This window comes from Chiloscyllium plagiosum, unplaced genomic scaffold, assembly GCF_037043375.1.
Source record: "Chiloscyllium plagiosum isolate Xiang-an unplaced genomic scaffold, Cpla_swu_hap1 HiC_scaffold_13, whole genome shotgun sequence".
Lineage (NCBI taxonomy): Eukaryota > Metazoa > Chordata > Chondrichthyes > Orectolobiformes > Hemiscylliidae > Chiloscyllium > Chiloscyllium plagiosum.
In genome coordinates this window covers 71,085,023-71,099,282 of record NW_028270151.1, presented here as the reverse complement: position 1 = coordinate 71,099,282, position 14,260 = coordinate 71,085,023, and the positions used below count along the sequence as shown (strand labels likewise).

Below are 14,260 nucleotides of genomic sequence, written 5' to 3'. Positions count from 1 at the left end.
GCATCCAGGTTCCATGGGTATTGAGAAGGCAAACGGAATGTTGGCCTTCACTTCAAAGGGAATGGAGTATAAAACTCGGGAGGTTTTACTAAATCTGTACAAGGCACTACTCAGACCACAGCTGAATTACTGCAAACAGGTTAGGGAAGATTGATGAGGGGAGAGCGGTGGACATCTTCTATATGGACTTCAGTAAGGCATTCGACAAGGTTCCCCATGGGAGACTGGTGAGCAAGGTTAGATCTCATGGAACACAAGGAGAACCAGACATTAGGATACAGAACTGGCTCAAAGGTAGAAGACAGAGGGTGGCGGTAAAGGGTTGTTTTTCAGACTGGAGGCCTGTGACCAGTAGAGTACCACAAGGATTGGTGCTAAGTCCACTATTTTTCATCATTTATATCAATTATTTTGATGTAAGCATAAGAGGTATAGTTAGTAAGTTTGCAGATGACACCAAAATTGGAGGTGTAGTGGACAGCGAAGAAGGTTACCTCAGATTACAACTGGATTTGATCAGGTGGGCCAATGGACTGAGGAGTGGCAAATTAAGTTTTAATTTAAATAAATACAAGGTGATACATTTTGGGAAAGCAAATCTTAGCAGGAATTATACACTTAATGGTAATGTCCTGGGGAATGTTGCTGAACAAAGAGACCTTGGAGTGCAGGTTCATAGTTCCTTGAAAGTAGAGTCGCAGGTAGATAGGATTGTGAAGAAGGCGTTTGGTATGCTTTCCTTTATTGGTCAGGGCATTGACTAAAGGAGTTGGGAGGTTATGTTGCAGCTGTGCAGGGCATTAGTTAAGCTACTGTTGGAATATTGCGTGCAATTCTGGTCTCCCTATTGGAAGGATGTTGCGAAACTTGAAAGAGTTCAGAAACGATTTACAAGGATGTTGCCAGGGTTGCAGAATTTGAGCTGTATGGAGAGGCTGAATAAGTTGGGGCTGTTTTCCCTGGAGCGTCGGAGACTGTGGGGTGACTTTGTAGAGGTTTATAAAATCGTGAGGGGCATGGATAGGATAAATAGACGAAATATTCTCCCTCGAGTGGGGGAGTCCAGAACTAGAGGGCATAGATTTAGGGTGAGAGGGGAAAGATATAAAAGAGACCTAAAGGGCAACTTCATCACGCAGAGGGTTGTACGTGTATGGAATGAGATGCCAGAGGAAATGGTGGAGGCTAGTACAATTGCAACATTTAAAAGGCATCTGGATGGGTGTATGAATGGGAAGGGTTTGGAGGGATATGGGCCAGATGCTGGCAAGTGGGACTAGATTGGGTTGGGATATCTGGTTGGCATGGACGAGTTAGACCGAAGGGTCTGTTTCTGTACTGTACATCTCTATGACTCTATGAAAGATATACTGACATTGGACGCAGTCCAGAGAAATTCACTCGACTGACACCAGATGGGAGGAACTTTCTTATGAGAAGATCCTGAGTAGATTGGGCCTGTATTTTTTGGACTTTAGAAGAACGAGAGATGACCTTATTGAAAAGTTCTCAGAGGACTTTACAGGATAGATGTAGAAAGGTTAATATCCCCTTGTAGGAGAGTCTAGGACCTGACAGCATAATCTCAGAATAAGGGGTTGCACATTTAAAATGGAGATAAGGAGGAATATCTTCTGTCACAGCATAGTGAATCTCCTAGAATTCTTTATTGCAGAGGGTTGTCGAGGCTGGATCATTAAGTATATTCAAGGATGATATGAATGGATTTTTAAACAGAAAGGGAATCAAGGGTCATAAGAAATTGGCAGGAAAATGGAGTTGAAGATTATCAGATCTGATTGAATGGCAAAGCCAACTTGATGGGCAGAATGGTCTACTTCTGATCATTGTCTCATGATCTTCAGTCAGGAGCGATAAGACGGCTAACCTTCATCCTACCTCCAGCTAGCAATTTTTAGACAATAACTGGGTTGACAAATTCCATTTTTTGATCATTGTCTCAGCGTGGCTTCACTCTCTTCAATTTGATTACAGAGAAATTAGCTCCGGTTTTAACCCTGGGTGTTCATGGGACTGTAAAGAGCAATCTTCAGGTCCCTTGTTTAAGTATACTGGGCAAGGCTTCCTGCCCCAAACCTGCAACTAAAGCTGTGAGGCTGGCAGGCAGGTGTCAGCTGAGCATGGCATTGAGAAGTCTGCTGAATTGATTTTAGGAAGTCAACCAAGTCGATTGTGTTAAGGCCAATATGGACCTTTGAGGAAGTGTAAGGATGAAGATTTCTTTGTGCAGCCCACAGGAACACTCCTGCTAATCCTGGACTTGCAGCAAGTAACTCACCTCCTGTCTCCCTAATGTCTATCCACCATTTACAAGGTAAAAATGAGGAATTCAAAAGTGAGTGAGCTTCAAAATTCACTGCCTTGACCAATGACACACTGACAACAGTCTGTACCATTTACAAGATGCACTGCAATAACTCACCCAGGCTCCTTATCATCTTCCAATTTTGTGACCACTACCAGCCAGAAGGATAGAGGAGCAGGTGCATGGGAACACCACCATGCGCTCTAAACCACACACCATCCTGACTTGGAAATAAATCGCCATTCCTTCAGTGTCGTTGGGTCAAAGTCCTGGAACTCTATCCTAATAGCACTATATGTATACCTACACCTTGTGACTACAGTAGTTCAAAAAAGCAATTATTAATGTACAATCAATACTGGCTCAGCCAGTGATGTCCACATCCTATAAACAAGCAGTAAAAGTAAAGTTGTTGCCTTCAGTTCTTTCTTGTGTTATCAGTTGACACCTGAAGAGACCAGACAGAATTTACTGTGGCTTCACGTCTGCTTTCTCTATTTATCAGACAGCCTGTATTTAACCATTAAGCTGTTTATTAAGAACATACGTTTCTAACAAGTGGCATGATCCTTCTTCTGGATATGTTTACGTCAAAAATGAAGTAAGATATTGGCTGGTTTTAATTTTGCCCCCCTTCCCTCGCTACCCAAATAGCATGGCCCTTTCCTTGATATTTGGATAAAATTTGTATTGTAGATATAATGTTTCTGTAGCCCTTTGCCTTCCAGTTTCCAATACCCAGCAAGCCGTGGAGTAGCAGGCTGGCATGGTATGATGTTTTTTCAACCCCTCAGCCCGTGCAAAACGAATTATTATGTAATATCCATCCTCACTTAGAGTCATATTTGGAAACTGAAATGTTTCATGTTTGGCTTTCTTTCTTTCTCCATAGCTATCTCGAATAGAATTATTGAAAGGATATTCTCTGGAGCAGTCACAAGGTACGTAAACATAAAACTGAAAAATGTGTTCCATAAAACAGATTACAAGTAGAAAGATTTCTATGCAGCATTTTATTTCATTCACATGGAGATGTGCTTCATACTTTTGCAGGGAACTCCTCTGTCTCCCTTTGAAGGGAGTTATTAAACCTTTTGTTTGCCAAAGAAAGGACATACCACTGCTGGAGGAGTTGAACAAACAGGAGTTGACTGATTCCTGGGATAAGGGGATTGTCTTATCAGGAGACATTGAGTAGACTGGTGTTTCATTCCCTGAGAAAAACAAGAACTAAGCTCATTGAAAGTGTATAATCTGTGTAAAGGGCTTCAGTGGATGCTGGAAGGAGGTTTCCCCTGACTAGGGAGTTCAGAACCAAGGGTTACAATCTCAGAATAATAGTGGTCATTTAGGACTAAGTTGAGGTAAACTTTCTCCACTCAAAGGGTTGTGAATTTTTGGAATCCTCTATCCCACAGAGCTGTGGACATTCAGCCATTTAACATATTCAAGACAGAGCTTGATAAATCTTTGAATACTAAGGGAATTAAGGGACAATACGATAGTCTGGGGTGGTGAAGTGAGGTTGAAGGTCAGCCCTGATTCTGCTAATTGTCTGAATGATCTACTCATGCTGCTATTTGTTATGTGGTCATTTTAACAGAGGCATTGATTAAAATAATGGACAAAGATATTTTACATAAGCTCATATTATATCCACTAATTTTATGCATTACAGTTTCACCAATTTATACGAGGACTTCATATCAGGATGTACATCCTGATGTACTGTGCAGGGGCTATGCCTGCTTTACGTTATTGTGCTACCTGCCACCCCAACATCAGTTATATTCCTGAAGAAAGAAATCAAATCATAGTACTGCCCCTCACTTAAAGTAATGACCGTCATCTATGCTCCAATTATAAATCGAAATAAGAAACATTAGTTACGTAGAAATGATGTCAATTTGTCTGTCAATCAGTCTGTCCACATGATCTGACTGTCCTGCCTCAGCCTCTTATGGAGGCAGAGTTTATGGGTGTGCTGATCAGTTGCAAGCCATGACTTTCAAAAACTTTTGCATGCATTGAAGAACTTAGTGTTTTTGTAAAGCCCATTTTGAATGTGTCATTTTGAAAAAGAATTTGGCAAGTACTTTCTGCTCTGGCCTAGTAAATACAACACCTCCAATTTCAGGGGTAACTGTGTGCAGAAGGAAGGTCGGATGAGCTATGCTGACTTTGTCTGGTTTCTGCTTTCTGAAGAAGATAAGAAGAATCCCACCAGGTAATAACACTAATGAAATTGTGAATGGAGGTTCGACTCCCTTAGTTACTTTATACATGCAGTCAGAGAACTTTACCCCTGCTCTGCAACAACACCTGAGAGGCCCCTTCTCAGGTCTGGACAGCTGCATTTCTGTAGAAGCCACCTTCCTTCTCCTAGATTTACATGTCTATACATCAAATATAGGGGTAAGTGAGTTCTTTGTACTTGGATACTGTTATAACGCCACACAGGTTTGGGCACCCACCACTAGTGAAGGTGCTAGTAGTTCCTCATTGACTGCCAGAACCTGTTCCGAGTGAGGGAAAGAGGTGATTCAGAGAGAAAGAAGAGTAGATTTGTTTAGCTCAAAAATATGAAATAAAACATTTTCACTAAGGTGCTTCTCTTCACTGCCTGATTAATGACCCATGTGGAAGCAGATTCCAACCATGTGGCAGAGAAAGCAAACCTGGAAGCTGATCATCTTTAACCAAATAAAGATTTCATTATAACTAATGTTATAAAAGTCAATGACTGCAACAGGGATCATTTTGAAGGCAAACAGTGTTCTTGTTCTGCAATGACAAATCATTTATGTTTGTGATTCTCATTTTGAGAGTTTATGTACAGGATTATGTCAGGTAAAGTGCAGTATCTTTTCCTAATATCTGATTACCTTAACATAAGTGATCTCTATGTGCTTTACAAGATTCTTTCAAGCAGTAAATGAAGGTTACATTAAAAGTGCCCTTAGTTCACGAGAAAATGACATGGGATGAATTATAACAGTGCATTCTCTTAGGTCATCAAGAGGTCATGGACATCGTAGCCTTACATCTAGTCATTTATTTTCTAAAAGCTAACTGGTGTACAATGCACAAAGAACTCTATGTGGAGGTGGTGGGGTGATGAAGAAAATAAGATTCACTAAAGATTAAAGCACACTAAATTGCAACCTGATTCCCTTGTTTAAGGTTTTAATGTACAGGATGAATGTATGATTGTGATTCACATAAGGTGAAAGTGCCTTTTTGTGAATTGTTGGTAATGTATCCTTTTAACCATATTTCATGGACAACAATTTTGTGAAGTAATAAGCATTTGATTTCTTTCTTTAGCATGGAATACTGGTTTCGAGCCATGGACATCGATGGGGATGGCATAGTTTCGATGTATGAGCTTGAGTACTTCTATGAAGAGCAATGTGAACGCATGGAGGGAATGGGCATTGAACCATTGCCATTCCATGACCTCCTCTGTCAACTGCTGGATTTAGTGAAACCCGAATGTGAAGGTAAATAAATGGAGTAGAATTCAACTGAAGTGATTCCCAAATTCAATTCCTCCACAGGAAGTAACACAACAATGAGGTGATCTCTGAAAATTAATATTCAAAATTCATGGATTATAGGTACACAGTTTTCAAGATGTGCTCCTCAATGATGTCCCATCTCCATTATGGAATGATGTAAATCAAAAGAATCTCTTGTGAAACCACATTATACCTAAACTGGAAATGACTGTAAACAATTAGCACCCAGTATCATACATACTTTGCTCTCTGTTATTTTAAGAAGTAGAACCTGCATATCTCACACCTCTCTGCAACTGTAAAATATAACACCCAATTATCACTTCCCTCTCTTTCTCTGTCTCTTCTATTTTAAAGCAAACAGGTTACTGCCCCATCCTAAAATAGCAGACATGCAAATATGTTGAAAGCACATCAGCATTTGAAAATACCATCTCTCACCTTGATGTTTGAGTTAAATACCTTATAACTGATCCAGTTTTAACTTTGCTGTACTTCATACAGTTAAAATGACTATGTTGCCTTTTCATGGACTTGTCAAGAGCACTCAACTTCTGGAATAGTGTTTTAACCATATGTTAATGATTGCCAGAAAGGTCACACTCTGAAGATATGAAATCACATACAGGTGCAACCATTTGTCTTAGATTCTCCCACTTCGCCCCTGCCTTCTTGCTGTGGTTCATGTTAATTGCGTAGACACATATCTGAAGAATGGCTGCTTTGATGAGGTAAATGAGAATGTGAGACCAAATGTCAGCGCTTTTGAGTGATAGAGGGGAAGCAAACAAACTTTTTTTTTCTCTCCCAGGCAAGACTAGCAAGGGCATCAACCATGTGGTATGTACTGGTGCCTCATGTCTTCTATTAACACGTTCATAGTAAAAGGGTAGTCAAAGAAGAAATAGGGCCTGATAGGTGTCAAAATGGGGATTTACATTTAGGGACAAAAAGGCATGGTTGATTTCTTTGTGCTGAAGTATAACAAGGGTATGTTCTGGTATCACACCCTCTTGTTGCCTCGACGTGTGTAAATAGTGTCCTGCGTGAGTAAGAAATGCCAATTTAATTTGCAACTGTAGAGAATGTCAAACTCCAATGTTTGCTTTTCTTGTTCTGCAAAGACTGTACAGAACTACTTTCGTACATGTAAATGAAGATAAAGATTTTTTTATGAATAAAGTATATTTTTTGGAAAAAGAATAAATATTTTGCATCTGCCTTTACCTTTGAGGCAGAAGCTCACTGACTTGAAGAGTTCAAAATTGATGAAGTGGAAATATTTTATAAGTTATTGGTGCTTCAAGTTGATAAAGCAGAGGAACCAGGTGAGATGCATGTAAGATAAATTAAAGGAAGTCCACATGGAAACTGCAGAAGCATTGGGTATAATATTTCAGTCTACTTTGGATTTTGAAGTAGTGCTGGAGAATTGCAAACATTATGCCCTTGTTCAAAAAAGATTGTAAAGATAGGTCCAAGAATTATAGACCAATCCCTTTCACTTTGGTGGGAAGTTCTAAAAATAATTATTTGAAATAGAATTAATAATCACTTGGAGAAATATTCAGAAGAGTCTGTATGGCTTTGTTAAGGGAAAATAAAGTCTAACTAACTTGCTGGAGTTGCTTGAAGAGGTAACTGAGAGGGTTAATGAGAATAAGGCTGTTGACATGGTGCATGTGGGCTACCAGAAGGTATTTGATACAATGCCACACAACAGACCTATGAGAAAGTTATAGCTCATTGAATAAAATGGACAGTAGCAATGTAGATACAAATTGCCTGAGGGCTAAGAAACAGAGTAATGGTTAATTGGTATTTTTTAGACCGAAGGAGGTTTATAGTCGTGTTCCCAGGGATTAGTATGGGACCCTTGCTTTTCCTGGTTTGTAAGTAATCTGGATCTAAGCTGCAAACAGCACAAAACTTAAGAGAATGGTAAATTTTGAGGAAGATGGTGTAGAACATAAAAAAGGCATTGACATATTGTGGAGAGGATGGACAAGAAGCAGACGGCGTGTGGAGAAGTTTGAAATGATACACTTTGGTACAAAGAACATGGAGAAAGATTAAAGAATTCTATTCTAAAGGTATGCAGGAGTAGGGAAACCTGTATGTATTTGTGTATAAGTCAATAAAATTGGCAGGATAAGTTGAGAGATGTCTTAACAAAATGTACAGTATTCTAGGCTTCATTAATAGGGACATAGGATGCAAGAGCAGGGAAGTTAAGATAAATTTAAGCAAGATACTCATTAGATCTCAGCTGATGTATTGTGTACAGTCTGGGCAACTCTACAGGAAGGATGTAATTGACTGGGAAAAAGTGAGGACCACAGATACTGGAGATCAGAGTTGAACAGTGTGATGCTGGAAAAACATAGCCGATCATGCAGCATCCGAGGAGCAGGAGAGTCAACATTTCGGGCATAAGCCTGTTGAAGGGCTTTCCTGCTCCTTGGACGCTGCCTGACAGGCTGTGCTTTTCTTTGATACAGGAAGGATGTGAATGTATTGAAGAGAGTGCAGAAAAGGTTTGTAAGAGTGGTGCCTGACATGTGGCACTTTAGCTATGATGAAGGATTGGAGAAGTTGCGATGAGTTTTCTTAGAGAGGGGAAGACTAACAGGAGATTTGATAAATGTTTTCAAAACAATGAAGGAGACTGCTTGAGAGAAGCTTCCTGCTCTTAAAGGGATTAAAAACCATGGGACACAACTTCACAGTGTTTTGCAAAAGAAGCAAGAGAAAATTGAGAAAAAAAAACTTATTCATACAGCAAGTAGTTATAGTAGGAATGCACTTCTGGAAATGTGTTGGAGGAAGTTCAGTTGAGGTTTTCAAGAGGGTATTTGATGATTATTTAAATAGACACAACGTGTAGGGTTATGTGGAAAGGCAGGAGATTGGCACTAAGTTAAAATGTTCAGACAGCCAATACATACATAATGGGCCAAATGGACTCTGTCTGCACCACAACAATTCTGTAATTCTGGTTGTGTAATACACGAGATCAGATCATGATTCCCTTTCCCTCAAAAGATATTTGTTAACCAATTGAATTCCAACAATAATCCAACAGCTTTTGTAGTCAATTCTTTGAAAAAAAAAGATTTATTCAATAAAAGTTTGCTAATTAATTTAGTATTTAAACTTACTATCAATGGGATTACTGTTCCATATTTTTATTCATTCACAAGAAATGGGCATCGTTGGCTGACCAGCATTTATTCCTATTTCCATTTGCCATTAGGAAGGTTATGGTGAGCTGCCTTCTTGAATTGCTGATATTTGGTGCAGATCGATTTTGACCAAGCAACAATGAAGGGACAGTGATATATTTCCAAGTCTGGGTGTTGGGTGGCTTGGAGGGGAACTTGCGGGTGGTGGTGTTTCCATTAACATAACCATTACACCATGGTACCAACAGATATTATGAAAATAAGGAGGAGTTTGTCTTTAGCACAGACAGCAAAATATTCTTGTTACCAATTACCAAAGTTCCAATCATAACAAAATTATTAACAAGCACTGGCCAAACAAATGGAGTTATGATTGTGACCTGAAATTGTTGAATTGAATATTGAGCCCAGAGGCTGTGAAGTGCCTATTTGAAAGGTGAGGTTCTACTCTTTTAAGTTTATGTTAAGCATTTTTTTTTGAAACAGTGGAAAGTGCAGAGGACAGAAAGATCATTACAGGACTGGTGCAGAGACTAAATATGACAGATAGATAGAAGTTTGGGGTCTGACTGAAAAGAAGTAGCCACCCAATCTTAATTCCTGAGCAACTAGTACATTATTAGGAAAGTGCAAACATATTGTGATTCCACCTGGAAGGAATGTTTGGGACCCTGGATGGTGAGAAGGGAATGAGGTATGAGTGCAAGTTTTGCATCTCTTGTGTTTGCATGGAGAAATACAGTTGGGATGGGCAGGGATTCAGGAGTAGTTTAGGGTTTCATGGGGAAATAGTCCATTTAGAATGCTTAAAGAAGAGGAAAAGGGACAATGTGCTCAGTTGAACAAAGCAATGATGGCCTATTGAATATGTAGGCTGCTGGCATGGAACGTCAGGAAAGAGGAAACCTTATTCTGGCTTTGGGAGGGAGAACATTGGATAATCTGTATATAATCGCGATGTTAAGAGACCTGTCAACTTACTGTGGTAAGACAGCAGTGGAGGAATCCCCAATGAGGCAAACAAAGACATATCAGAAATGCCTGTCTTGGATGGAATTGTACATATAGTTACAACAGAATGGGCGAAACTCGCTAAATGGAACAGAAGTGAAATATGAGAAAATATAGTTAAGGTAGCTGTGGGAGTATTTGGGCTTTCTTACTGAGGATGTTGTTCCATTGATTAAAGCAGAGAGGTTGAGGAAGAGAAGACAACTGTGTGAAGGTGAGGCAAGGTGGAAAATGGAAGTAATGTTAATGAAGTTTTCAGAGAACAGGAAACTGCTAAAACAATAGATTTGCTAGACAAGTCTTACTTTTGATTCTTGTGAAGGAGATAACAGTATGTTGTATGGATCTGGGTGACATGATTTAGTAGGTTGTGGAGGGAAAACCTCTAGAATAGGTTAGGTCAGTGGTAGTCTTAGAAACATTCACATTGCCTGGAGCAGGAGGAAGTGCCAGAGAGTAGCATTCACCTTCCATTTTGTTGAAATTGGTCACCAAATAAAAGCAAGAGGAACAAGTTTAATGTTGACGTTCAATCTTTTAAGATGTGGAATGCTACAAGAGGTAGCTTAAAAATGGGGGAAGCAGAAAAATTGAAGTGATTGAAGCAATGTTCCTACTTTCCAAAGGCCAGCTACAGCAGAGGTGAGTCTGTGGATGAGGCCAAATCGGGCTTTGCTGAGGTAGACGTCTTAGTTCATTAATCTATAGACATTTTCTGTTAGGGTTCATACATGAAAAAGGACATTCTCCTGCTCAGTTCTCTCACTGTCTCACCTGAATACAGACACACGAAATTCATATGTTCAGCCAACTCAGTTTTTTGGCAAATTTCCGAATAGCAAGTGTAAAAAGGCAGCACAAAGGCAGTGGCAGCGAATATGTTACCAATTTCGTGATATTTGAGATTTTAGTTCTTGTCTTCATCACTTATTTTTTATTGTTGTTCTTCATTCCAGGTAAAATAACCATGCGGGATCTAAAGAGATGCAGAATGGCTCATATTTTTTATGACACTTGTTTCAACTTGGAGAAGTACCTGGACCATGAACAGAGGGATCCATTTGCTGTACAGAAGGTATTATAAATGGAGCAGATTAAAAGTGGATAGCAGATTAATAACACAGGATCAGAGGCACATACTTTAGGTTTAAGGCAGAGTTAATCAATCCAAGTTCCAAAGCTTCATTTGATCTGAATGTGCTATCTGATGTGTTGAAATGTGCGAGTTTTTTTTTGCAAAGTCAAATATCTTATAATAGAATATTATAAGGAATGCATCTAGAGAGATGTTTCAACTCTTAGAGTTATACTCTGCCACAAGGGTAGAAATAGAGAATACAAATGGAACATATTTTGCTTTGTTAAACTTGTTTAGCAATTTGGTTAATGATTTTATGCAACTAAATCAGATTCCTTTCTGTTGAGGCAAGTTTTTATAAAAGAGCCAATCAATACTTTTGTTGACCACAAAGAAAGGATAAATAAGGACATGAATATTACACATTCAGAACTCCCTTTCATTCACATAGTTTTATATTTGTTCTGCATGATAAGAAAAGTGGACATTACTGTAGTGGGTCCCCAGAAAAACCATGTCCAATATTGAACCCACTGACATTAGGGCAAGGTGTATCACAGGTGACCTATGTAATAATGCCCAACTTCTGCTACGCATTATACTGCTACCTTGATGAAAGTGTGCATGATTCTTTTCCATGACTGAATGTTTTCAAGTAAAAGTTAGTTGAAATTTTTGCAGAATCAACACTTCAGTAATTTGAGGTCTACTTGAATTGTGAAAATTTTGAGCTTTGTGTATTTTGATAAGGAATCCGTTTTGAAGTATAACTTTTTAAAAAAAATTAATGAGTGAAGTCAGTACATTTTTACTGAAGGTTGCCTTTTGTGTCTTGGAGGATATTGAGAGTGATGGCCCGGAACCTTCCGACTGGGACAAGTATGCAGCCGAAGAATATGAGATTTTGGTTGCTGAGGAATCAGCCAATGAACAGTTACAGGAAGGGTAAGTGGCTTCAAAGTGGAATTAATCATTCTATTTTCCACATGATGAAGGTAGTTGATAACAATTCAACAATAAGCACAGTGCACTAGTCTTCATGTCTTAGACTGGTTACATTTCCTGACAACATCGACTGAATCACAGAACCTTGGTGGCATCAAATACCAAGGACATTGGTCCCTTGCAAGGAAGTTCATTGAAAGGAAATCTGATAAGGCACTAGGTATTCTGTATGAATTTTGCTTGTCTCTTCCCATAACTCTGGCGGAAGAACAATGGACATCCCTTGGAAATGGTGCAGACCCATTCACATTGCTTCCACAGGTACATTCCAATGCAAGGGAGATGTAGAACCTCTGACAACCTTCAAAGCCTTTGTTTATGTCAATTAAGACGAAAGTGATGTCATATCATTTTAGATTAGATTAGATTACAGTGTGGAAACAGGCCCTTCGGTCCAACAAGTCCACACCGACCCGCCGAAGCGAAACCCACCCACACCCCTACATTTACCCCTTACCTAATACTACGAGCAATTTTTTAGTATGGCCAATTCACCTGACCCTGCACATCTTTGGACTGTGGGAGGAAACCGGAGCACCCGGAGGAAACCCACACAGACACGGGGAGAACGTGCAAACTCCACACAGTCAGTCGCCTGAGGCAGGAATTGAACCCGGGTCTCTGGCGCTGTGAGGCAGCAGTGCTGACCACTGTGCCATTTTAATTTTGTTTAAGTGAATTCTCCCCTCTAATTTGGCATGGCCATCAGTAAGAATTCATACAATATCTGTTTATGTGGAGAATTCATCATCTTTGAGATAAAGTGTATTACCTAAATAATTGAGAAAAGAATTTCTCCACTTCAGTGCTCTGTAAGTGATTTTTTTTAAATTGGCCAGGGAATTAATTCAAACACAATTATTCAAGGTGGAATAGGCAATGTGATCTGTGTGTTACTGTCTGCAAAATCTACAGCAGCCCTAACACTAATCTGTTAAAAAGATGTACATTTGACACTTTGTGAGCTGCCTCATGTATAACTGAGATTGATAAATCAAGAAGGTCTCAGGATTACTCTTCCTTTGCTCATTAATGTCACCAATGTTGGCTTCAGTACCATTATTTGGGAAAGAACAGCAAGTATTAGCATTTAGTGAGTCTTGTGGAAAGACTGTTGCTTGCATGGAACTCAAGTGAAAAGAGGATTAGCCATGGTCACATACTCTGCTGACACTTCTCTGAGGGATTAAACACAGAATGCACAGCACAAATGAGGAGAAAATTAGCTAGAAATTAGCTCAATTGGAAAGAATTGTAAGAGCAAAGTAGAAGTTAATGTCACCAGTGGTTGTTGAGCTCCTTGACAAATAGTCCAACTGACCAGTGCTTCCGGTGGAAAGCTGGAGAGGACTGTTGCAGCAACGCTCTCCTGGATGAAAAATGCAGCCCTTGCTTAGAACAACTCAGACCTTGGGCTCAGGGGTTGTGAATTATTACATGTGCAAGCAGACAGAAGAGGCTGATAGAGTGTCTGTTAAGCAAAGTGGTGCTATCAGAACCAATCTAATGGCTTATGTATGGACCATTTGTAAACATTGTGGTGCTTAAGGTAGCTCCTTTGTGGTGATTAACCTGTCCATGCCTTTACTATATCCCCACTCAGTAGTATTATCAGAGATGAAGTAGAATCAAACTACAAGGTTGTTTTACTCAAACTTAGCCCTGTGCGTATTAGTGTTTCAACCAAAAGTGGCACCACCTACTATTAATTTAAACATTATAGCCACTTGCAGCGCTTATATTTGACAGCTCTAAGGAAGTCAATTTAAAGCATAAAAATTTGAGTCACGATTTTCAGAAGCTGATTATCAGTTTGCAGATAAGAATATCAGAAATGAGCACATTTCTGCGCTGCATATGCAATGCATTATATGTGTGAATAATCAGGATGTGATAAGGCGAGTGACTAGTGAATAGATTGTCACGGCGTGCTGCCACCTGTTGATTAAACAGTGACATTGCTAAAGTTACATCTTACTCTATTTTACTCAGGACAAAAAAAGCATTGAATTCTTCTCACTTGCGGCCATTATTTTTTGCCCAGACAGTATAACTCTTACTGTGGGTCATAATCTCGCAGAGTCACAGTGATGTACAGCATGGCAACAGACCCTTTGGTCCAACTCGTCCATGC

At 39.5% G+C, this 14,260-nt stretch overlaps 1 protein-coding gene across 2 annotated transcripts in view; it reads left to right on the top strand.

Annotated features, from left to right (window-relative positions):
• LOC122555793 (serine/threonine-protein phosphatase 2A regulatory subunit B'' subunit alpha) overlaps window positions 1–14,260 on the top strand; it is a 183,455-nt gene that overhangs the window by 156,602 nt on the left and 12,593 nt on the right. For both annotated transcript variants that reach the window (XM_087993750.1, XM_043701935.2), the window contains exons 8-12: window positions 3,219–3,267; window positions 4,464–4,553; window positions 5,654–5,829; window positions 11,000–11,118; window positions 11,960–12,066. In XM_087993750.1, coding sequence (XP_087849876.1) covers window positions 3,219–3,267; window positions 4,464–4,553; window positions 5,654–5,829; window positions 11,000–11,118; window positions 11,960–12,066 — 541 coding nt within the window. The remainder of the gene's footprint in view (window positions 1–3,218; window positions 3,268–4,463; window positions 4,554–5,653; window positions 5,830–10,999; window positions 11,119–11,959; window positions 12,067–14,260) is intronic.